The 27,044-nt window shown below is 37.0% G+C and overlaps 1 protein-coding gene across 2 annotated transcripts in view; it reads right to left on the bottom strand.

The window, feature by feature from the left end:
* The window catches only part of SYT1 (synaptotagmin 1), a 337,749-nt gene that overhangs the window by 47,267 nt on the left and 263,438 nt on the right, over positions 1-27,044 (bottom strand). For both annotated transcript variants that reach the window (XM_048934819.1, XM_048934815.1), the window contains exons 7-9: positions 25,992-26,159; positions 22,717-22,884; positions 3,351-3,468 (exon numbers count right to left, since the gene is read on the bottom strand). In XM_048934819.1, the coding sequence (XP_048790776.1) occupies positions 3,351-3,468; positions 22,717-22,884; positions 25,992-26,159 (454 nt within the window). The remainder of the gene's footprint in view (positions 1-3,350; positions 3,469-22,716; positions 22,885-25,991; positions 26,160-27,044) is intronic.

The raw sequence follows: 27,044 nt of genomic DNA, 5'->3' as shown, positions 1-27,044 counted from the left end.
TGTAACTCCAGTTTACCAAATTCAAATAAAAATTACCTCCTTATAGTTAACATTCCTACATTTCACCTGCCAGACGTCAGATTCATTTAAAAAGCATTTGAATATAATTTAAATAATTAAAATGTGATTTTAAAACGTGCATAATTGTTTGCCAGAGGCCCTCACTAACCAGAAGTAATAATTTCCACTTGTCTTGGTGACTTGATGAGCTCAGGATGAACAGTTCCAGTGCTTAAGCCAAGGTTTGCTTTAGCCACAGCTTGACGTTGCAATTAAGTTTAAGACCTGGGAGTTGATTGCTCAGATGGGTGATCTGGATTTGTTACAAGGAGTCTAATAAAGTTGATGATTAGTTTGTTGTCTTTTATTGTCTATCTAAAGTAATTTATGCCTGGCTTTTGACTGTCCAAAATGTTGGAGATAAAAGACTTTCTCTGCAATTGTAATAACCATTCAATTGGACACACAGATTGACTAGTGGCATTAAGCTATTAACAGTAGAACAAAGTAGCTAAGAAAGCTACTTTGTTTCATAATCAGTATAGGTACTTTATTAACTGTGCTCTATTTCTACACAGTACAAATAAATATGTTGAAAATCAAGCATATTTTAAAGTACGACTGACCACAGTTATGGATGCACTCCAATTTTTGATGAATTATTAAAAAGGAGTTCAAAAGACTGCTGAGCCACAGTGACTGACTTGCTCTTCGTATTGGGACAACAGATACACAATTGCTAAAGTTTTCCCCATCACTGAAGAGCAAAGCAGATATTCAGTAGAAGCAGTAATGCTCAAGATGTTCAGGGCAGCAGCCAGAAGGAAACTGCAGAGCTGCCTGCTGTTTGCTGTGAATGCTTGGCAGACCTCCTACAGAAGCCAGGGCCTTGCTCCTCCTTCATGAAATGCGGATAAACTCCACTGAAAGGCAAAAATGATGCAAGAGAAAGAGGAGCCATTTCCAATTGCCTATTTTCTGCTTTTCTAGTATCTTCTCCAAAACAAGAGAGAATAACAGAAAGGAACCTAAGCTCTAAACATGCTAACCTCAACAGTGAGAGACTTTTTGGCAATTTTTGTCAAAGTTCTAATTTATTTTTTTCCAGCTGTGACACCTACATAATTTTCCCCTCTTGCTAATGGTCTTCCTTTGGTGACAGTAAGTGCTGTTGAGCATATAAGTAGCATTCAGACTGAGATAGCATTTGATTGTTAGCATTTTCCCACCTCCATTGCAATGCAAAACTCTCAGTTTTGCAAAACGAAAAGCAATTTTAGTGTCTAGAGAAAATAACAAAGTAGTGGGGAAAGTGTTCCCTAATTGAGATAAAATCCTGTCACCTTCACTAGCACTTAACAGTACCACACTCTGAAAGCAGGTATTATTTAGAGTGAATAATGACAACAGAATCTCAGCTGGATTTTAATAGTTACTTCTGCATAATTTATTCAAAAGATAAATTCCCTAATGAAAGATACTGGATCCATTTTAAGCCATCTGTAATTACTGCCTCAGGAATACCATACTAGCTGCTGTTTATCACTGTCAGGGACTTCTGAATTCCTACTACAACCACGGTATCCTATTGGGTTTGTTTGTCTCTGAGAGAACACAGTGTTTCAAGTGTGGTATGGCCCTACAAAGGAGAACAAAATCTGTAATTCCCCAGAAATGCATCTGTATGTCCTTTACTCTGTTTCGGTGCTTCAGCATATAGCACATTCATTTCCTCATGGTTATTTCCAACACAGTGCATTATGTTTTTCATCAGAAGTTTGTAGAAGGTTTTCAGCTCATTAGTACTTCCCTTGATCCTTTCTTACGAGTTTTGTAGCCATTATCCATCACACTTCTTTCAAATTTTGGAAAAGAATATACATGCTGTGACTCTCAGATCTCTGCTTCAGTGAAAAAGAAAAAATCACTATGAGGATGTAATTTTTCATTAGGAAACAATTAGAAAAGTGCTCAAGAATTTTAATTTGAAATCGGTTCAGTGCAAGCATTAAGGAAACAAATACTGGTGTGTTCACATTTTAGAATGGGTGTTCAAAAAGTTAGATTTGATTCAGGAACAACTACAGTATTTTCATGTTATTCTGATGTCTACTGCGGTACAGCAGAAAACTTCAGAAACAGGTAGAATAATGGAGAAGTTTCTAGTAAGAGATCTTATCTCCTTTCACTTTGTGAAGGCCTCATGTTACTGTTCATCAAAGGTGGTAAATGAAACCTAAAGGCTTACTGTGAGCAGGCCTCTATGCCTATGTATGCTTTAGATTTACCTCTTACCTTGTGCTAAGACTATGAGAAAATGAAAGCCAAACACTTTACCATTCTGTTCGTCACTTGCTACTTCAAGATGAACAAGTACATCAGCTGTGTGTTAATGACAGCTGTAAAAGCGTTCAGTTCTAGAGCTGTGACAGAAGTATCCTCACTCTCAGTGGTCTGTAAAAACTGTCTTTTTAACAGAAGGTATATAAAATAAACTTTTCTTCTAAATACCTCTCCTTACGAAGCATCTTGTTATTTAATTTGATCTCAGTTAATTGGCAATTCAGTCAGTAACCTGTGTCCAAGAATTCCAGACACAGCGGAGAGCAGAAGCCTACACAGAGCTCCAGAAGGACTCAGGACACAGCCCCAGTGCCCCGAGTTGACAACAGCCTCCCTTGGGGATGGCATATATCATCCCACTCACTGCCTGTGTGGCCTCATCATAAGATGAGGAAAGGCTGCAAGGACCATCTGTAGGTAGGAGGTAGCAACCTCATTGACTCTCAGAAGAGCAGGACTGTCACTGTGATTGCTGCTGTACATATTAATGCAGAACACTCCCAGATCTGCTCAAAGGAGCAATCACATCTACGCCCTTCAAGTGCAGAAACAATTATCCTAGCACCTCAACCAATAGTCAGCAGTGACCTGTGATGAGTTTGCCTATTATGTGTTATCAGTAACACTGTAGGGAAACGTTCACATTTTATGAGATTAAACAGACAATAGGAATAATAGTCAGGGTTTGTTTTTCCTCTTGCTCGAATAGTCCATATTGATCTCCAGGTAACAGGAAAGAATGAAAGTATAGAGAGAATTATCTGACTGTTTAACTTTTCACCTAGTCTTGGACTGGAATGTACTGTATAATGAAATTTCTCTTTTTAAGCTAGAATGAGTTCTGATATACTCAGTCATGCCCTAAGATTCAGAAAACACAGAATGCATTTTTCAGACAGCAAACAAGAGCCCTTACTCTCTCAACAAAGAGCTCTCCAATGGAAAATGAGTTGTTTTTCTGCCTTATGATCCTGAAAAATTCTGCAAGCAGATTTTCATGCATGTACCTGACAGACCACCGACATCCATCTTCTTCAGGTTCTTTGCCTCCAGAATGACAACAGTCAGCTTTCCGGCAGTAGGCACATAACGGAGGGAGAAGCAGATATCACCCAGCTTTTCTTGCTGTGAAAGCAAGCAAGGCATAGTGTTATTCTTTTTAAATCATTTTGAATCTTTAAAAAATGTAGTTTTAAAAACCCCACGGAAAATTAACAGGATTACATTTCAAACCCCTGTTGTAAAACAGAACATTCAAATTAACAACAGATTCTATATCTGCCACAAGATACTCAGCTTGAATACTTGATAGCCTCAAGACTGTTGTAATAACTAGAGTTTGCCCGTTTGTACGGGCCCCAGTGACAAGATGTGCTGGCTGCAAAGCAAGTTACACTGCCCACCACTTCACCTCAGACAATCAGACTCCCACAGATACTGTTTGCTCTTTAATATTAACCAAGACATTATTTTTTTCCAGTTTCTAAAGGGAGTTCAAGCTTCCAAGTGATTTATGAGACTTTTAACTTTATGCAGTAAGCCACATTTTCAGCATCAATAGCAGTTAGACATAGATGTCTACCCATACAAATACAAGACATCTGCTTTTACAAGTACTTTCTACTGACAATAAAGCACATATGCAATCTTAAAAGCTTTTGTTTCAATTTGTGTAATATAAGTATCTAAGCATCTCTGTCTGCATGAGCATTTTTGAAAATCAAATCCTTACTGAACAGCAAGCATATATTCTATTTTTGTGCTCTCCTTACATTCTTCTCTCAATAGCTCTTAAACACTAAACAAAAAAACCCCACTTTTTTGTCCAGGTTTGAGTAAATGTCTACAATACATCTATCTGAAGAATGCATGTGAGATTATCAGCTATACTTCAAAGTTTATATCTACCTCCCATGCCAAAAAGGTGCAAAGGTCTGTCTGGGAAGTCTTCCTTGGGGATACAACAATCTGCTTATGCTGTTCTTGCTGAAGGACTGCAATCTCCAATCTTAAAAACTTCTCAGCATGGTGTAGTTATTGTTCCTTTTAATTTTCAAAAACTTAATGCAATACCTATAAAGTGATAGATTCTGAACCGATTATTACAAGTTGGGGATGAGACCTTGCAACTGTAAAAGATTATTCCCTGCAAAAAACCAGCTCAATGAACACCATGGTGAGAAAACATATGGAACAAACACAAAAGTGTGTGCAATTAGGAAATGATCAGATGGAGTAGAACAAAACAGCTCATGATGTTAAATGTATGTATCACACATTAAATACTGTCGAATACACATGCCCACATCTTGAAAACTGATCTGGTTATGGTATTCCACCGCCTCAAAAAGGGTATTGGATGACTGGGAAGGATTCCAAAAACAAAGCAGCGTGAATGATGAAAGATAAGACACAGTTTCTGCATGAGGAACAATGAAGTAGATTACGATTCTTCAGACTCAACTGAGGATACTGGAAGGGGTATCTCAGACACCTTGATGTGGCTGAGGAGGGCCACAGTGATGTGATTTTCTTCAAAAGAAGAGATCCCGATGTAAAAAAAATTAGGTTTTTAACTCATACCTGAAATAACCCAGAATGTCTTTCACTGCATGAACTGTATTTTCATGAAAAGATTCACTATTCCTGTCTGTCTTAAGAAGCTGCTATAAATCTCAACTCATATTCTTATCCTGGAACTACGGATTTCAGCTTTGCAATCTGCTCTGAGCATGTAATGATGGGGTGATAGCAAAGCATGCTTCCACTCCTCTGACATTCAGTTTGGGAAGCACTGTTGGCTGGGCAAATGGTGAAGTTGATCTATCACTTTCAGCTTGTTCAGAATGGAAGAAATCAATTGCTTATTGATTTGTGTTATCATGATCACAGCTCACCCAGCCACGTTGTGTTCTTTGCATTCCTGTTCCATTACATGGTAGACTTGGTTTAAATTAGCCTGGCTGATTCATTAGCCCCTGACTGACACGGGATATCTGAAAGCTCATCTTAGCCCCACCATCTCAAACACCTTTGTGCTCATGTATCAACTGACACTGAAGTGCTCTGCCCTCACTCCTACATTCACTGGGCAGTGCATTGGTTGTAGCACAGAAATGTACATTCCTCTGAAATGTACCATGCCACTGACACGATACCAAAGCATTTATTTTGAAGGAATTTCTAAATTTATGCTATGTTTTTAATTTGTCTAATTTAAGGGCTGGGTTTTTGTTTTTCTTCTTGTTTTTGTTTTTTTTTTGTACTTTTACATTGGCGTAGACATTGGTATGTGTTAGGACTGTTAATATTTGTTAAAATTGTATAAGGATTGTATTTTTTCCAAGCTGAATGCCTGAGTAGAGTCCAGAGGAGATATTTTACAAACAGTTATTACCATGAAGACCATCACCTGTCACTGGCTTTTCTCTATCTATGATCAGGTCATGCTTTGTGCAAATTCTGCAATTGTCTACACAGGAGAATGTTCTTAGGAGAGTATTTAATGCATTTTTAGCCTCTTTTAAAGTAATTTTAGCTGCACAAAACATAGAAAAGAAGACAGAACCATGTAAACAGAGTTTTTCATAGATCACGAGCAAGCAAGAGAAATGACAGCAAATGATGGGCTCATTCCAGTGAATAACTTGAAGAGAAAGCACAGGCACCTGCTTAAATGTAGTTTTTTTGGCTGTCACTAAAATCTGTAATAACTGCAATTCTTGATTTTTTTTTTTTTTTTGCATTTCAACATTTTCCTTTTTGCTTTGCTGCCACATGTTTTTAGTCCTAAGCTGTTTTTTTTTTTTTTTTTTAAATATAATTTTAAAGATATTTGTCAGGCAGAGTACTGCAAGTTGCAGCATTGTAATGAAGCAACAGAAAGCAGTCACTAGAGGTGTGGTTTGCAGGAGATAATTACAAACCCCTGCAGGGCTATGAGGTACAGATGAGTGCTTCTGGTATGGTGATTATCTCATGGAGGTGCCTTATTGTTATTATGAATTTCTTTCAGCCCTACGTATAAATAATTTATGTTAGTAAATTACTTTGATCTCTGATGGAAACGGTAAGTTAGTGTTAGAAACTTCCAACTGGGAGGTTCACAGGCATTAACCTATTCATGTATAATGCCTAAACACCAATCAATAGAGTCTCTCCATCTAAGCAACTGCATAACTTCATTCCATTTAAAGAGGATGCAATGAAGCAGAACATAAATGACATAGCACTGATAACAGTTCTTTAGCTTAGAAAAGGCTATTTCAGGGCCTGTTGAGAAGCTGGTCTTTTTAGAGAAGATTCTGAATGTCTCCTGCTTGTCTTATGTTTCTTCTTGTATTTGTCAGCAGTCATTTTTGCCTTGACAGCACACTTTCCTAATGAGCTACTGAGAAAAATGCTATTTATGCAGATTACTCTCATCCACACTGCAGAATCTCTAACAGTGATATCTATCTTCTTAATATAAGCAATCTCCACATTTTTGTGTAAGATATTATGAGGAAGTTGATGCTCACAGCTCTCTTGGTAAAACAATACCAAGTAACAAGCCACAGCGTCATATGTTTTTTTTCCTAATTGGATCTACAACTCCAAAATAGTCAGTGGAAGGAAGGATATAAACACAGCGCAATGGGTTTCCAAATTCAATACCCAGTTCTGATTGTAGATATTTGCTGGAGAGAAACACAATAGAATGTGGTTTTCAGTGAAGACCCAAAATACAATCTCCCACTAATCAATATTTGCAATACCAAGCTAACAGGGCTCATTATACAGTTTTCATACCAATCAAAATGTTTTAAAACTCTGTGGAGAAAACAGGGACAGCACAAATGTGGATTATAAGCTAAATTAGCTCCTTTAAAATTTAGGAAACCTGGGTAAATAGTAATGACAGAACCTCTAATTGTAATTCCCACATCTGTGGGCTTTGGACAGTTTTGAGGCCATTGCTATTCTGTTGCTATAACGAGATCTCAAATCCAACGAATTCTTTGCCTTGGCAAATAAATTGTGAATGCATTTGATCACAAAGGTATCGTACTAATAACAGCAGCAGACCCCCACAGATGCAGAAATGCTTGGACTGGCCCTCACAGCAGCTGCCATAAGAGCAAGTGGGGAGAGTTAGGAACTGATGACCCAATGATATCAAGCTAATTAGGCAAAGGATTGTGAAGTGAGCACAATGGATATAAAATCCCAAGTGCAGAAATAGGCTAGAAATAGACATGAAACAGGGAAAGCAAAAGGAGAACCGGAAAGAGAAACAAAAGCTGGAGCTGATCTGTCAGCCCATTATTACAGCACTTCTTGAGATTCTCACATGAGTATGGATGCACTCAGAGTACCATCATACCCAAAATGAATATGCAAGAGTAGGGATAAGGTGCTGAGAGTGAACAGGAAGGGCAGAATTCTTGCCAGCCTTTTCAGGCAAATGTCTGATTACAGAAACAGGTATTTCAGACTTGTGAAATGTTAACTATAAACACCGTCAATACAAACTTAAGGATTTTAACAACTAAACCATTAATCGGATGGGCAGAATAATTCCCTTGCTGTCTAAAAGGATTTCATGCCCATGAATAGAGCAGCCACATAGTTATACAGCTGGAAATAAACAGGTGCAAAATGCCTCTGGAGACAGAGAGACAGAGAAGAACTCTCTTTATGACTGCACCTACTGCACTATTGAAGGAGGTATTTTAGCATAATACAAATATGAACAGACAAGTGCCTTGCAATGTGCCTCCTCATTCAAGGATCAGTCTTTGTTTGCAGGAATAACCCACCTGTCTTCCAAAATGGAAGTGTAATATTTGTGATCAAAGATTTCTTCTGTTTGTTTTTACTCATGTTATTTCAGAAATGCTTTCATGGGTTATACCCTCTTCAAATGTGCAAATTTGGCCATAAAATGAAGCTCATGTTAATGCAAGTGTTAAGTTACAAGCCACATAGCAAGTAAATTAAGAAGCAAAACCAAGCCAAATGGGTTACAGCAGGAGATCTCAAAGAAACAGAAGGTTCTTGAGGCAAGGATCCAAAGGGCTTGCTTTGAATGCTGTTAAAAAAGGGATTAGCAGAGACAGTGGTCTAAAGAAGAGATGTAAAGGAGGCTGATGCTAGGTGAACAGTGAACAGAAATAGAAGCAAAGGTCCAGGAGGTAAGTTTTAAAAGGGATTTTTAGAGCAGACAGGGAACATTCTTTCAAATGAAGTGAATTTATTAAAGGTATCAGGAGGTGGTATCTGTAGGGATACAGTCACGGTATACACTGGGAGTGTGGAAGAGTCAAGAGAAACAGTTTTAATTGCATATTCCTTTCCCTACTACAGTTCTACTCTCTGACTCCTCTGTCATACAACTTTCATACAACAGCACTATTTTTACCTTTACTTATAGGGAACAAACAAGCCTTCCTTCCAATGGGAATAAAGAAAATCCTTTTTTCCCCCTTTTTCCCCCCCCCTCTCTCTCTGAACAGCACTACTTGATATAGGGATTCTTCATAAATCTCTGCCTTTCTGTCTCTATCTATATATCTCGTAGTACATTGTTTTTCTGCTACATGCCCTTGTTATGTAATAGTCTCCAATACAATGATAAATCTGGCTTGAAAGCAACTTGGGTAATTATATGAACCAGTCAATGTTATTAAAAAATTAACAAGTCAGGTTCTGCCAGCTTCTCTCTTCTAGTTCTCATCAATACATTTTTAACTGTTTAGAGAAAGCACTTCCACTGCTGCTTCCAGAAAGCAGAAAAAACTGAGGAGAAAAGTAGAAAATGTAGTAGACAATGATACTTTATGGTCAACAGTTCAAAAGCATTACAATCAGCTGCCATCTTCCCAAATGAGAAAAGCTGTGTCTAAAGGCACTTGAAATCAGATTAGCAGAAACACACCCTTTCACTTACAAATGAGAGACTATGTTACCAGATATACTGAGTTCTTAAGTAAAGAAGACAAAAAGTAATTTCTTAAATAAACAAGAAAGGGAGAAATGAATAAAACCAAGCAAATACTAAAAACCAGCCTATGATGTCTGAGTGTAACTCCCAGCCTACCCACAAATGATTGCAGCTGGCTGCTCTGCTTTAACTATTGCATCTTGCTGCGTTTTGCCACTTGGCTTCTCCTCAGCTGTTGCCTGATCATATTTCTAAATGTCACTCACGTTTATGCAAGCCAGCGCGCAAAACAAAATTAATTTAACTGAATGGCACATTAATATTATTACTTTTGACAGCATGGAAAACTTATTAACTATAGCATGTCACGAGGCTAGCCTTCTAGTGAGTCGTCTAAGTACAACACTGAAAGGAAATGAGATACAGTTGAAAGGTGGTTTTTGGCTTATCACGCACCATAAAAAGTCAAATCACAAAGCTCTTCCGTAATTAACAGAAAATTACATGTGCATTGCAATCACTCTACAGAACATCCTTGTCATCTTGTGACAGGACACAGGAAATCACAGTACAGTGCATGATTTGAAGACATCACTTGAAGTAAGTATGGGCATTGTAATGCTTCGTTAGTGCAGTTTCCACTAGCAAGAAAGTGTCTTGTTTACAAAAGCAGTTGACTCAAAAACTTTAGACTATGGGTTGAAATTACAGCCTACACGGGAAAAAACCCCACGGGATTAGTAAGCAGCAGAGAACTCTAAATAAGAATCACATCAATTACAGACTTTTTACTTGTATCCACAACAGCATCTTTGTATGAGTTTACTTTTCCGCCTTAAAGTAACACATGCAGATTTTGGTCAGGACCAGAGTTGCACTGTACATAGTGCTACACCAAAAACCTGCAATCTACAAAGTCCTTGCTAAAACGATCATACATTTTCAGTGAATGACAAGACAGAACAAACAGATTTAACAAATTAGTAAGTAGGAGCGAGTGGCATAACATAATGAATTCTCTATGGCTGCTGGTAAATTCTGCTGAAATCCAGCACCTTCATTTAAAGACTATCATTTGAATTCAGAGATTCCATTACTGAAGATACACAATAAATTTCTATTTCTCCATCAGTGATCTGCAAGAACCACAAAGAGAACCTCACAGGAGTCTGTGGATTACCTTCATAGCCACACATCCTTTCCCCTTTCCTCTGGAAAGAACTCCCACGACAAAATGGCCTTGCATCATTCACGGCTATAATAATAAATAAGTGGCTCCTTTTGCAGTGACATTTACAAAGCTGCTGAAATATATTCAAGTTTTTGGATTAATACATACAGGTAAAAGCCTTTTTTATTACTCTGTTTCCTCTGACTACTTCACTTTGAAAAATGCACTCTCTTAAAACATTCTTTAGGAAGACAAGGCAGCTCATCAAAGGTCGTTGTAGCAATCAGTACCACACACTGAATTTCATTAATCTCTTCAATAAAAAAGAAAGAGGTCACCACAGTCATCTACAAAAATCTAGGAAAGAAGACTGTACTTATCATGAGATCTCTGGCTCAATGATGTTCATTTTTAATAAATCTCAAGCCATAAGGGAAATTCCAGAGGATTGGAACAATGCTAATGTTATGCCACTCTTACTAAAAAGAAAAAAAAAAGAAAAAAAAAAAGAAAAAAAAAAGAAAAAAGGAAAAAAAAAGGCTAAATGGGATGCAGGTGCTCTCTATCAGCTATTCGCCTTTTATCAAACCCAGATAAGACAATGAAAGGCTCATAAAAGTTTGCTTTAATGATGGTTTAAATGATATGGAATATAATGAATGTGAAGCCACATGAGGAAACTGGGGCTATTTGAATAAACCCAGATTCATTCTGTGATTAGATTGCAGATTTGACTGATGAGGGATGTCTTATTTTCAGCTAAGATTATTTTCTTTAGATTGCCTGATATGAGGCTATGTTTTTGGTTCTAGGAGAAAAACAATGTTGACAGCACACTGATATGTGATAACACATTTGCAGTGAGGGGCCCAAGGAGCTGGGAGGTAAAAGAATTGGGATAGCTGTCTTAAACTGGGCAAAGGGATATTCTATACCATATGACAAAGAATTACCATAATGGTAAGTAATAATGCAATAGGTTGTTCACAGAAAAAATGCTAAATCAGTCAGCTGAGTTACTAAGAACCAGTCACACACATCACATCATATACAGACACAAACACTGGACATCCTAGGAAAAAGAACTTGGACTATTTCTGAGTATCTACTGAATCAGGAAATATATCTTAGAGGGCAGTGTTTCCTGCTGCGCTCTTAGGGTCGTAAGCTGCATGCCATGAACTGCAAATGCAATGCTATGCAAAAGAGTCAATAATAGAAGAGCAGAAGCAGCAGGTGACTTTCCTTTTCTGGCAAGATCAGCTTGAATGCTGCATACAGTTCTTGCGTACATATTGTTATAAGATTTTGATAAGTAGAAAGAATGTGAAAAATCACAACTCTTACAGGAAAACTGAAGAAAAAGCCTGATCATATGAAACATAAAAGATGAATTTCTGCTGCTTTTTTAAAAGATGATTGAAGGTGACTTGATTGCAGTACTGAAGTATCCAGAAAGAGGAAGCATCATGGATTAAATGCCTTGAATTTACTGAAAAAGGGCAAAACAAATATCAAGGACTTGACGAAGAATCCAAAAATATCCATATAAGAAATGAAGTATGCATTTTAAACAGTAACTGCAGAAGCTGTTAGGGGTGTCTTTCTTCATTACTGATTTGTAGAACCTTTTAAGAGTTTTCCAGCAAAGCTGCCTATATCAAATACTGTCCTGTTGACAGCAATTGACAATGACACTGACTACTGACATTGCCAGCAAGACTTCATGCAGAATTTTCTAGTAGAATTTTCACAAAATTCTGATTATATAATATCAAAATGTGTCCTGGGAGACTGTGTGTTGGTGAATTTTCAATATAACCATGCAAGATAATAGTGAAGGGGAGGTTGTCTGAGCTTTCAGAGTTTGCAGTATATGGCCATGTAGACATGACAAAATGTTATAAATTAAGAATGGGAGGGTTTCCAGCTCCTTGCTCCAAAACAAAAATCTAACTTTCTTGTTAGCTTGTTAGAAGGTTTCTTTGTGCTCTCTCCCTCCCAAAATGGCACAGAAGTAACAATTCTGCACTGCAGACACAGCCTGTTTCCTAGATTAAATGGGATTATAGGAGATTCTTTAAATTCTTTAAAGTGTTCCTTGAAGATTTAGAAGTCCTCCAGATTTAGGGCCGACAAACTCATCTCATTTTGAGAAACTATCCAATTTGATAGGAAATAGTACTATTTCTAAACAAAATAAAGGTATTTGAAATTACAGATTTTTTTTTTTATTTTTTACCCCCAGAAAGGAAATGTTAATGTTAGCTAGTCTAGGCTTAATGCAAATGAAACGTAACAGATTTAAAGGCCTGCCATTCTTAGTGAGTTGTAAGAGCTCATATACTGGTGTCTTCTGGCAACAAATCCAAGGAATCACTGAACAGGTGGGTTAAAAGAATTTAAAGAGCATATACCAGTGTTTATATACGAAATATTCACAGTTTTATATGTAGTGATTGTGCTTGAGGCTGGTAAAAACAGCTGGTTTTCATGATAGGGAAGATATAAACAGGAAGGTTCCAAGGTCTTAAATTCTTACCTAATGTGACCAGTGTTTGTGCTTGCAGGAACTTTTGCCAGTTGCTGAGCACTAAAGCTGAATTCCAAGTATTCTCCAGTCATTCTGGCATACATGATTGCTGCATTAAATCTAGTAGAGCTTAATTAAAATCTGTTCTCATTTACAGTGATCACATATTAAGCAATATTAATTATTTTTGGATTTTATGTTTTTAAATATAAAAGGTGTAACTTTCAGTACAATAAGTAAGTCTGCATTTTTTTTTCCTTTAGGCAAATGGATAAAACTAAAATTATACAGTTCTCCATTAAAATGAAGAAAAAGTTTGGTGGCACAGACAGATATTCTGAAGAAAGACTCAAAACTTTAATGAAACTTTAATGAGATTTTAAATGATTCAATGATTTAAAGGGTATGCTTTTTTTTTTTTTTTTTTTTTAAAGAAACATGCTGTGGAAGAACCACAGTTTTTATTCTTTGTCACTGAATTGTAATAGTTGCAGCTATATTATATACAATAAGTACAAAAGGAAAAGAAAAACACCCATAGAGTAACCTAAATTAATTCAAATGACCCACCTCTCCTAGAAAGCCTGTTCTAAGATGTCACAGAAAATGAATGCTTTGCCTGACTGATCAATGTGAGAGTCTGAATGAATGAAAACATTCAGCATAGTCCACAGTTATCTAACTCTGGGCTGGGCATTAACAGACAGGGGTCATCAGTGCAGATTTCAGGGCAATATGACAATAAACTGCTGCCAATTCTGAAGACAGAATTCCACTCATCAACAGAGATCCTTCTGTTTATTTTGGATGTTATGGAAGAAGCCACAAAAGCAAAGGTGAAATAAATGGGATCCAGACAACTCAGCACTTGAGAGGATTACCTGGAACAGTTTAAGTAATATCTAAATTTCATTAAGGATCAAGCTAGGAGCTTTGCTTAGCTCCATCCAAACCAGTAAGAAATTGCAGTGCCACATTCTACACAGGTGGCAGCAAAAGCAAAAGAGTAATCTTCTAGGGAGTGATTTAGGCGTGCATTTTATGAGAAGGTCTGTATCTAAGAAGATGAAATTTGGCTCAAGGTCAGCTGCAACTTGAAACAAGCACTAGGGTTCCCAAATTTAGTTGTCATTACCACAACAGTGGAAGCAGCAATAACTTCTAAATCTGTTCTCTGCTAGTTTGGAAACTCCTGCCTTCGGCACTATTTCTATAGATGTAATTGCAGATATAATCCTCAGGGAAACTACCTTGGCTTCCATGTCACTGAATTCAGTTGCAGGTACTTCTCTACATCTAGTGATTGGCCAACAAAAGTACACACAGACTGGGTGCAGAAGCACATGTGTGTTCAAGAAGAACTGAATTTCATCTGCACACTCATGACTGCAGCTCAAAACAAGCTGTATTCTGCTCTGTCATAGACAGCAGGAGTATTAATTCTGTACCAGTGAAGATACTCCAAAGCAAACAATTCATTTTCTGGAAATGCTGCCAGTGGAAGGGACAGAACTGCTACAGTACCCATCTATCCATCTGTCAGAGTCATGTGAAATAAGAAGTCTCAGTTTAGGCAATTAAAGGCTGCTTATGAAACTTTTAAAGTCTTCACAAAAGCTTTCTTTGTTATATCCGAAAGATCAGATAAAGACGTATTTCTGTTCTATCCTCAAGTCTACATCTTACACAGAAACTCAGAGTGAGAAGATGACGAGAAGTGAGGAGGTGGAGTGATTCAGAGGACTTGATCTCTGGTCAGCATTGATACTAAAAACTAAAACTCTGGAGGCTAAAATGTACGGCTCAATTAGTAACTGATTCAGGTGTATAGAACGATGGCAGAGGTCAAAATAAAATGCCTAAAAGAATGAGAAACTGAGAAATCACTCAGGATTTGATGATTTTCTCCCTTTGTGAGACCAATGATTGAAAGTCTGGAGAGAGACAGATGTAGGAGAAATGAGAAATGGTATGATCTTCAGACAGCACTATCATTCTTGGAGTAAAATTGCCCACTATTAGAATTAGAGATGACAGTGGTTAAAAAATTGAATCGTATAACACCAATATTGTGTTTATGCTTAGATAAGTTATGGAAAAGGTATTTATATCCATCTTGCTTCCTTCCTTAAATCTTACGTATGATGTAGTTACCTATGAACATTCAGGAATAATAGTATTTGCTTTGATCTGTATGATACAAAGTGAAAGACCAGCTATAATCAGCCCTTCAGAAAGAACGGTCTGTATGTGCCAGAGAGCAAGATCTTAAAAACTGGAAATGTCAGCTCTCCATTAACCTACAAGGTAAGAACGCATAATACAGAGATATTCTATGAAAAGGATTTTTTTTCTTTTTCCTGCAAGTTATTATTTTGTTCAACAGCATTCTGTCCAGACTGAATTAGACAAGAGCAAGAAAAAAAGACTCTGCTATCAAAAGGTTCATAGAATCCAATTTAAATCCTCTTGTCCTGAGTGCTTCTATAGTTGTGATGATAACATTCAAGGAATAAACTGTAGAATGCCTGAAGAAAATAAAGATGAAAGAAGTACGGGGTTGATTGCATTAAAACCATCCAGTTACCTCAACTGGACTACATCAGCACAGCACCACATCAGCCAAGGTGAACAATTTCTTTAGCCTTTGGGAGAAGGCTGAGTTTTATTATATGACCAAACAGGAAACTGTAGGAATGAGTTACTGCTCTATGTTATCAATTTAGCCTAGAAATAAAACCTAGAAAAAAATCCTAAATTCATGTGCCTAAAATCATTCTGTCTCTTAAACATATTAACATAAAACCACTAAAAGCCCAATACTACCAAACTGAAAATACTGTCTTAGATTTTAACAATGGTTTCTCTAAAATAAGGGCATTTTGTGCTAATTCCTGTCATAGCACACAGTGCTTCAAATGCTAGTTAAACTCATTATTAAACTAAACCAAAACACAACAGACTCTGAAAAGAGGCTAAATGATTTTTATGGTAATCACTGACATGGTATAAATTGGTGTTTAGAGAGACCTGATGAAAAAAATGAAGAAGATGACTAATCCTTTTCTTTCTCAGATTGCTATTCCTAAATCTTTGTCTTTTAACCTTTTCAAAAATACATTGGATACCTTTGGCAACCAAGATCCCTTAGTTTGAAGCAGGCACAACAGCCAGAGAGCAGCGTCCCAAATTAGGCCTCAACCTTTTTCTGACAAAGCTGCCATCTTGTTGAGAACTGTCTTGGGACATATGTATATAAATTGCTGTGAAAGTAATGCCTCCTATATATTTCCATGGAAACTACAACACATTTTGATTCAGTGAATTCTCAACTACAAAACAATGTTTTTCAACACATTCACCTCCACTAGCTGTGCATTTTTGCCAGTGATGAAAAAGAGCCTGCACACTGCACTCCTAAAAATCTGCACCAGTGGAGGTGACCCACTGTTGCCACTGCTGAAATGCACTACACACCACCTCACTGTGCTCACATCCACCATTTGGTCTTCACAAACATTCATCAAGCCTTAGTGAATGTCAATGGGTGCCATTTTTTCTACATGAAGGAATTCAGTGACACATCTTTGCTCCATATCCACTTCCATGTCAGATGCCATTCTGTCAGACTGGCCTTCTGCTGCCATCTGTCACACAGCAACAAAATATAATGGAATATTGGTGGGAAGGTTCCAGCTCTACTGCTATACCATCAACATCTGCCTCTGATGTTGTGAACCAACATAATAAAACAGGAGGCATTACTTTCAGAGCAGCCCTCATACAATATCTGATATCATTAATATGTAAGTAACAAAACCTTTCAATTTTTAATATTTTTCTTAAAATATTAAAAAAAAAAAAAAAAAAAAAGAAACAAAGCCATAAAACTGGAGGGATATTTGACCTTCTTTTTTTGTAAAACTAACCCATCTGGCTGGTTCAATGGCTGCAACTCTTAGAGAGCTCTCAAGTTGTTCATCAGAGATTTTTGATGAAATTTTACTCTTCCTGTGTGTCATGCTTGACAATAACTGTTAAAAATATACTCCCAAAAGCAATGGCATGAATACGGTGTGACTGTGAAGTGAAGGATTGTGGAAGTCTGGTAAAGAGACATGATCAGATTTTTGAGTCGAATATCTGATTGTAACTTTCTACACTCTATTTGAAAATTTGCATGTAATATATTTATATCAATTGAAAATGGTATCTCAAAGATAAATCAGTGATTTTTTTTGGCAATCTTGAAATCTATTCTCAAACGCCTTTATCAAAATGGAAAGCATGCCTGTGTATTCTTTGCTGTTCAGAGCACAGTGTTTAGCCAATGTATCAAAATGCATGCAATTATTTGCTGCAATGCATGCAATCATTTGTGAGCCATAAGCTACTGCTTGAACATGCCCATGAACATTTACAGCATGTTGTGTGGCCCTTTTATGCCAATCAGTAGATTCTGAACACATGCTTATAGTCCCTCCCAGATTATAGTTGTATGAGTGGGAGTCCCAGCAAGTTATGGCTGAATTCCCTGGCATTCCTTCTGTAGCTTCAGTCCAAAACATCTCTTCATGCCCTGGGGCCTTTCACTTAGAATATACTTCAATCCATGCAAATGACAGATACATCAACGAGCTGAATGAATCACCTGCAGCTACATAGCAGAATGCTTCCAGCAACTAAGCAACATAGATTTCACTTTAGCCTTTGTAAAAAGAATTCTTTTGATGATTTTGATCCCTCTTAGTATCTTTCTGAAAAGCCTATTAAAAGGCTGTCCAGAATCTTCCTTTCCAAATGCCACTTTGTGTTTAACATCCAAGTCCAGTGCTTTCAAACTCCTTGGTTGGTTTACTCTTTCTCCTCCATTATACATTTAAAAATATCCTATACTCAAGCACTTTAAAAAACCCAAAAAACAGTAACATGAAGATGTAGTGTTGGGGAGTTGTCCACTGTTCTTTCTTTTGACTTTGTAGCTTTCTGCAACGTCATTAGGAATGTATCTTGTCTCAAATCATTTTTTTGTGTATGGATTATTAAAAAATGGACAGCAGCAAGTGTAGGATACATTTTGTCAGCAGTTTAACCTCGAGATGCTTTTCCATGCTTGAAAGTCAAATGCTAATATGCACATTTCAACAATCACGCCATGCAAGTTTTTCTGAGATTCTGATCCTGAATCAATGGGCACCAGCAAGAGGCAGAACATAACATTATCACAAAACTTCTGCTTCTTATACTTCACCCTCTGAATTTGAATTTAATTTCTATAGAGTCAGACAGTCCGAGGTGAATCCCTTTTGATTTCAGGTAAGCCAATTCTTCTTGTTATATAAAAAAGGATGTCTCTGACCTCCAAAGTTAGATGCCTTTTCCAGAGAGAGTAAAGAAACATGATACTCAACAAATGTATACAGTGGGGTTGTCGGCAGTTTGAACACGGAAGGTGATAAAAGAAATGCAGAATTCTAATAGCCTGAAACAGTACCACAGCTGCTCTACTAAGTCATGTGGTTTTACCTATAAAATCATAGCATTTCAGCATCTTCAATGTAAAGATGAAAAAAGAGCTAATTAACTACTGAACGATTTCACATCAGGCTTGCTTATTCTCCAACTTAAGCCATTTCGCTCATATTAAGATCTTCTGTCCTGTTCTGTCTCTCTAAAAAATTCAGTTCCTCTTTAGGACAGATGTGCTTGGTCTATACTTAACATTGTGCAATTACTGCATGTAATTCTGCCACAAAATTTGAAAACTAAAAAACCTTAAATGTAACATTTTAAATTTAACATTTTAAAGTTGAAGTGAATTTGAGAAAACTTGAGCACCATACAGAAAACAAAGCGATCAAATATAGTATTCTGCTAAATAAAGGAGACCTCTCATTTTAAAATTTGTCTGACATTCTGACAGCATCTCCATAGTGATAATAATACTTCCTTTTGTGAAGCATTATGATATCTGCAAAGCTGTACAAGAGCTAAGTGTTATTATTAGAGATTGGAAAAGGCCTATTAGATCTTCTATCCATCTCTGATATAACAGAAAATGACAGTGATTTGCTGCATTGATTTGACAGTGACATTTGTAAAAAAGTCCTTTGCTCTTAACTCTACAAGTTTCAGTGCTCAGAATTCACTAAGTTAGCCAGCTTACTAGTTTTGTCAGTATTCAACTTCTATGAAGCTTAACAAAAGATGAAATAAACATGCCCTCTTTTCCATCTCTTTGTTTCAATCTCCTTTTACTTTCAAGGAGGACAGTCCATATGAATAGTGTAACTGTCAAGATTCACAAAAGTGGTATTCCACTCCCTAACTGCAGATTGCCTCCATTTTACCTATCTTCAAGGCAGTATTGTAGCATCTCTCTGACTGGGATTGTATATCAAATAGGGAAGAAGCTGTTGCCCACTTTGCTGATGTTTTCCAGCAGATTTCCACCTCAGAAGCCACATACAAAACATTCCCATTACAGTCCACTGTGAAACAAATCACAGAATCAAAGAATGGCCAGGGTTGGAAGGGACCTCAGGGATCAATAATCTCCAACCCCCCTGCCACATGCAGGGCGACCAACCTCCACATTTAATACTAAACGAGGCTGCCCAGGCCCCATCCAATCTGGCCTTGAACATTTTCAGGGATGGGGCATCCACAACCTCTCTGGGCAGCCTGTTCCAGCACCTCACCACTCTCTGTAAAGAACTTCCCCCTGATATCCAACCTAAATCTTCCCTCCCATATGATCAAGTTATCTATCTGCAGTGGGTTTCTTGTCCATGGAGTAACATGATGGCAGTCATTAGAGGTCTGCAGAAGTCTTGACAGTAGACAGTGTCAGTTTGAAGATCTCTATCCTTACAGAAGGAGGCTCTGTTTCTCAACTGCTTTCAAAAGAAAGAGTTGTTTCTGTTCTTCCTTCCCCCACTTGCCAAAATTTCTTTGAATGTTTGCTACAACAGGTTTTCAATTGAAGTACCAGTATAACAGAAATGGCTGAAGTGAAATCAGTTGAAGTACGTGAGAGATGACTCTCAGTGTGAATCATGCTGCGGTGAGCAAAGAAGAGGTCTGTCTGGCCTTCTGTACTGGAGTGATAACAGACACTGGGTGTAGTTTGTACTCAGATAAAGTTAATGGTAATGACATCTGGTAGACGACACAGAGGAGAGAACTCCTGTCATCTGTTTCTTTAATGCTCTGTGCCCGAAACATTATATGTCAGACTTGGTAGAAGTGACTCATCTTTCAGTATCTACCACTCTTCCCTCCCATGCATTCAGATGCAGGAGACTGAAGGACTAATAGATAAATCACCATCATACATTCACAAAGCCCTTCTCAGCCATAACAAATACTTACATGAAGTCTTGTACCTTTCAAATGCTTCACCAACATAAATATATTAATAAGACCCTTTCCAGAAGAGAAGAGAGTATCAGAGAGATGGCATTCAAATGGCTGGGCTTTGAGAAGTAGAACTTCAAATATTTCATTAAATCTTCATCCTATGCCATCAATTTCAAGCCCATTTAGAAAAAAAGACGGGAAGTACAGTGGAACTTTATGAGCAAATAGAGGAGTAACAGCTCGTAAAATGATTTTGCCCTCTGTGATAACAGAGTTAATTAAATTGTGTATTCTACGGTGTCAACAACAGAATTCTACATCAAGTGAAATGAAAATAAGATTTTTATACTCCATTTGACTGATGCCACCTATATGGCTCTTTCAAGGTGACTTTGCCACTGATGTGCTTTGGCAAAAATCTTGTTTTGGCATCATAATCAAGATATTAAGGATATTTTGGTATCTGATACTTAATTGCCAACATATTCAGAATTCTAATTAGCAGTAGCTTGTTAAGAACTCAAAAACCTAACTAAATGTTGTAAGGGCAAAAAAGAAAATATATCATGTTATTCTTCAAATAATGTAGATTACATCCAGGTGCACTTGTCAGGTATGAATTCATTATGCAACTATAAAATGTAGAATAGTCTACAGAAGATTTTTTTGTGGTAATATAATTTCATTTATCACATGATTTTGGATGAACTCCAGTTGCTTAGGATTTTAATTCAATTTGTATTGTGTTTTCTTACAGTCAGTTAGCTAGGCTGCCATATGATCACTACCAAGATACGTGCATGTTTCAGTTGCTACACGTCTGCCCTATGTAAGTCATATTAGTCTTTGTGTGTGTAGTACTGTATTTGCTAATTCTGAAGCCAGAGTACTGCTTGGTCACAGCTATATCTGCTATGAATTCTGAAATGTCTGCTGTGTTAACCAATAACAGGTTTATAAAAAAAGAACCTCTCTCAGCCCCGTCTCTTGCTATTTACTGCATAAAATCTATCAGAATTTGCTTGGGATCTTTGCTGCTGAGCAAAGAGCCTGGAACTTTGAAGGTCGTGAAGTACTTGGCAGTAGTCAAATCTGGAAATATGAATGACATTTTCTGTGAAATACAGCTCCCCAAACCACTGACAGATGTAACTCTCTTGGTTCTCGCTGAAGGTTTCTTTTCCAAATTGCTATTTCATCTTTATCTCTAAGATTGGAAGAAAAACATCCCATAGCATGGTTACCAATGTCACATGTAATAAGGGAGCCACACATTGTCACAATGAAATAATGCCATGCAGAATAGTCTCAATGTAACTCTGACTTTAAATCAGTAAGTAGTAGAAGAAATCCATTTGAAAATACTGTCCTTAAAAGCAAACACTCAAAATGGCAAGACTGAAATCTACCATTTTGGAAATTCTGAGAAGGCAATGTGATATATTTGCTCAATTTTCCATAACTTACAGTCTTAATTCAATATTCAGTTTTTTGTCACTTGTATTACAGTAAGATTTCATTCAGATATTGTCCTTTCAATTACTGAAACTGTGGTTTGAATCCAGAGCAGCTCGTTAACTACATCAGACAATGAGGAGATTCAGATTCCTTCTTCTTTCACTAGAGAACTGAAGCATGCTGTACACTCTTATTACTAAGAGTGGGCAATCAAAACAAAAAAAAAATGAAAAACTGAGTACAAAATAGTCTTATAGTAGGTAAAAAAGGTGGATGTGCCAGTATGACAACCCTCACAGAACACACAATGTAATGGTGAAATATTTCCAAAAAGTGTCTTGTGTACATGCTGGACTACACTTATTAAATAATGGATGTACTGTATGTTGGCACAGAGAGGAAAGAAATAAAAGGTGATTAATATTTGAGTGAGATGCCACACCTTGCAAGGTCTTTGTTAAATCCACAATTCTACTCAATGGATATTATTGCACAGCAGTCCAATAAGATTTTAAATCATTTAAATGAAAACCTACCATTATTTTCATGCACAGTAAGATGCTTTGAGATGAAAACATTCAGAATTTAAGGCCACAAAAAAGCCTAAATGCAATTATTCTTATGATTAAAATACAAACTCCATGTACCGTAAATGCAACAATCCAAGAAAAAGTCAAACTCATAAAAACTTCCCTTAATATGCTGCATAAAGTATCAGTAAGATTGAAAATAGGATTAGCAAAGGAGAATGCATCTTTTCAGTGAGTATTGGAAAAGATGCTTATCAAAATTTATCAGGTGAAGTCTGAGAAATACTGATAACAAATGGGGACTGTCTTGGCAAAAATAATGTTGCTAGTTTGAATGCTTCTCCAGCTGAGAATAAAAGTGTCCTGAAAAAAAGAAGCAGATAATTTTTATTACCTCCTCTTTCTCTGCGCTTTGCAAGTCCCTCCACTCCTCAGTCACATGGCCAAAGTCCACCGTGTTCATTGCAACCTTATATTCCCCAATAATATCATGTTTGGAGAAGCGATCAAAATCATAAACTGCCATCACTAAAGTTTTTCCACCCAGCTCGGAGTATGGCACCTGTAAAGAAGAGAAAATGACAAACTCAGTATCTCTGACAATAAAGATCAGTTCACTACAATGCAAATCTATTTCTTTAGTTTATCAGCTGTCATCTCAGGTAAATTGAAAAGCAGAGAAAATTATGAGGTGTATTTGTTTCAGAGTCACCACATGCAGTATTTTTTGAGACCAGACTATGGCACTCAATAGAACAATGTGGCAGCTCACTCATCACTCTACCGGGTTTTCTCCTTCTACTTCAAATTATATTGTGGTTGATGAAACTGAAAGAGGAAGCCCAATTATTTGCACTGAAGACACATGAACTTTTCACACAATGGTATCTTTTTCCCTATAAATCAACTGTCATCACTCAGAAATGGGTAGTTCCCAGACTGATGAAAAAACAGAAGTGGCTTGCTGTATCTGACACAAAGTAATTAGACACTAAATAGTTTTCTTACAGCACCACTACCTCTTACTTCCCACAGCATATTTTTCATTATGATACCTTTCACACTGCAGACACTAAGGTACCTGTAAGTCACAGTGCACAGTTAGAAATCATGTGGCAGTAGGCCAATTTCTGTCTAATTCTCCAGCTGATGTGTTTCAGACAGATGCTGTGGGTTTGGACGTTTATGAGTCACATTTTTAATATTCAGATGAAGATGTGTAGCTCAGGTAAGCTATACTTGAGTGGCTGTCTAGAAAACTCTAATTTAGGAAATGTTTGCACTTAACATTGAACACTTGGTCAATCTGAACATATTCTGCAAGTATAAATGGTTTCCATGGGCTTCAGTAAACATTCCTCTGCTAATTGTCTATATGAAAAAAGAACCGAAAGCACAGCACTTTCACTGGCCTTGTTAACTGTTGTATGTTCTGGTCTGTTTAAAACATAGGACTGCTGTCTTTTGTTGTTTGTTTGGCTTCCACTTGTTCTTTAAAATACTACCTAATAACACAAGTAGTTTATCTTTTTTCCTGACATTTAAGAACCTTTTCAAGTTGAGAGCCAGTTCCAGCTTCCATTACTGAGTACAGTAATTTCAGTGGGTACAGGGTGGGTGCATTGCAGTAAAAGTACACAAATACTACTGCAAAAGCTGTTTTGATTCTGTAAATTATTTATAGCTTCTAAAAAGCTATAGAAGGTATATTTATGTGGAAGGCAAAATTCTGGAAAATTTCACTTCTTTTTTATGCAGCATCAAAAACAGGAGAAGAGAAATGTTCTACAGCTCCCTTCTCCAGGAGTTTACAATTGCACCTAATGGATCCTGGTCATTTGGAATGCAGGAGAAGGCTACGCTTACTGCTGTGTATATTTTATCATTAACTTGACCTCAATAAAGCTTATTTTATCTACTTTCATTTTTAAAGAAGATCTAGTAGCAGTGCTTCCCCCCTTCATTACCTCTACTGCAGCCTTAGCCCACAGCTTTGTTCAGGACAACCAAGGACGCTCCCAGCTCTTGTAAAGGATTGCTCCTGCTCCTTGCCTTCTGCTCTGCTCAGAGAGGCTCAGCCTCTGAGTGCAGGTGAGACCTCGCTAAAAGACACATAGAAGATCCTTCTTCCAGCACAGACACATCACCCTCCCAGACAGAAACCTTGTTCCTGCCTTGAGGAAGTGCAGGAATCTTTCTGTGGGATCATTTAATCACCATCGTGGGAATGAGGAGGAATATTTCTGGTGCAGTTCAGCTTGGACTTCTGCTTCCTTTCAGCAGCTCAATGCATGTATATACTTAATATTACTGCAGCCTGGTGAACACCTGCACCCTTTAAGAGTGATACCATTGGTAGTTCCCAGGGAAATTACTTATTAAAGTTGCAACACTATTTAAATGGTCACTTGTTTTTTTTTTACTGTAGTCCCAGTACAATGACAGTACTTGGCATGCTCCATGAGTTTTCTCTCGAGTACAGACCACATTACACAGGGAATGATTAGCACCATATTGATAAGCACCTAAACCCTTCTGTTATGTCTTGCTTGGAAAAGAAACATTTTTTCTGTAGAATAAAATTTGCATGTTACGATGTGACTTAAAATAAATGGACATTATAGTCCAAGAGTGGATGCTCTGATTTATATTTTGTGTCTTCATTTTAGATGACAGCGTTATTGATTCTTTCTTTTCTTTTGTGAGCTGCATGGGAATCTGTAATTTATAACACTGTTTTCTTTTAAATAGTCTCTTAGGAAAGCTCAAGAAAAAAATAACTCCCCACAAAAGATTATTTTTATGAACATCTTCAAGGGAAAACATAAGCTTATATATGCAGTAGTAGTTCTGGCCTCCAGGGATATCTTTCTCATTGAATGATTACATAGCCTGAGTCTTTCACTGTTCCTGTTTTCAATCTGTGGCTGTCGTTATAAGATAGAAAGGCCTCCAGTAACAGCAGAAGAATGTATATTAGGAGAAGCCCTTTGAAACACACTGAATAGAATTTCTTTATTTCATTTAACTGGAGTATAGGTATGGCTACAGTTTTAGAAAGACACAATTGAGGGGAACAACTGGAACAACTTAAACATTACAACGTAGGGGTGTTAGCTACATTTATTTAATACATATGTTATTAAGCCAAGATGTGATTTCTATTCACATGTAAAGTAGCACGGTAAAGAATAGCTATGACAAAGTCTAGTAAGATTAATCTGCCATATATTCCTTCATTCATTTACCTTCCGTGAGTTCTAATTTATTTTTGAGGCAAAAAGAAATGGTATACTGAAATTCATAAATCAGGCTACAGAGATATTTAAAGCAATTGCTGGTTTAGTGAAATTCACCTGACACTTGTCGAAGTGGCACTGTTTTCCTACTTTCTGGTAAGTTTCATCCAGTCATGAGACATGGATCAGATTTTCATAAATTAGGATAACTGAAATGCCTAAAATCAAACTGTGCATTTTACACTTGCTGAGATCTGTCCTTGTGTTACATTATTTTCATCATAAGATCGAACATCAGAGAAAAAACAGGGAAAATAACTATGCTATGCTGCAGTTGCCAATTATCTAGGTTATCTAACTTAGTAGTCCAGCATGAGATACACAGTGGATAAATAAAAATATTTCAATAATTATATATAAAAAATAATACCTTGAATGTAAATTGCTCATTGAAAACAGGGTTAAGAGTCTTCCTGTGGACTTTTGTTTCATATTTCTTCTTCTTATCAGGCAGCAGGAACACTTTCACATAGGGATCAGATGTACCACCCATATCTAATGCAGGCAGCTCAGCTGCTTGAATAATTCCAACCAGAAGCTGAAAAGACAGAAAAAGAGCAAAATGAAATTTCAAAGAGATGTTTATTAAAAAAAAACAACCGAACAGCTAAAAAAAATCACCCTGTAACAGAGAAGTACACATCCACACTCTATTTCTGGGTTATGAAAAACAGTTCTCCCCGACCTTCAAGGAAGGCAAAATGAAGCAACACTACAGACTTTTGAAAATCAATTATGGCAGATGCAGACAGTACAAAAGCTGTTTTTAAGTGGAAAAGAGGTTTTCAAAGGGCAGCTGATTACAGATAAATACAGACTTCATCTTTTTAAAGACTGCAATCAAATAACTTTCAATTGCTATTGCCTCTTATGCATTATTTTTCTACGCTGGGCACCATGAATAGAAATCACATTATTAAACAATCAAGAATGTCTAATTTTGACTGCAGAATTTGTGTTCTAAATCACCAACACTTAACCTTTCCCCTCAAAACACAAAAAGGTAATATATCAAAAGCAGATTTAAGATGGAGCTTAACTGAAAGCAAATGGGTCTTCCAGTCTTCCTTGTATTTAATTTCTCTTGCTGTGTATATAGCTTGATTTGGGCAGTAATCTAGGGACAACATTTTCAAAATGAAATCCCATGAAAACTAGCCATTGTTAACTAAGTCCTAATGACAATTCTTAATCTCACTATAAGATAGAGAAGTTAGTATCTTAAATCTCTTAAGACATTTTAGAAATAGGATTGAAGCACATTTGAAACGTGTAAATGCCACAGCCATCTTTCAGTGTAACAGATGAAGTCATATGATATGTTGTCTAGACATCCCAGCCTACACTAGGCTGCATAAGAATAATGAAGAGTGAGAAAATACTTTTCATTCTTATTTCATGGACATGAAACTAAAGTAACTAT

Source organism: Lagopus muta, chromosome 1, assembly GCF_023343835.1.
Source record: "Lagopus muta isolate bLagMut1 chromosome 1, bLagMut1 primary, whole genome shotgun sequence".
Lineage (NCBI taxonomy): Eukaryota > Metazoa > Chordata > Aves > Galliformes > Phasianidae > Lagopus > Lagopus muta.
This window is presented reverse-complemented; position numbering and strand designations above follow the sequence as displayed.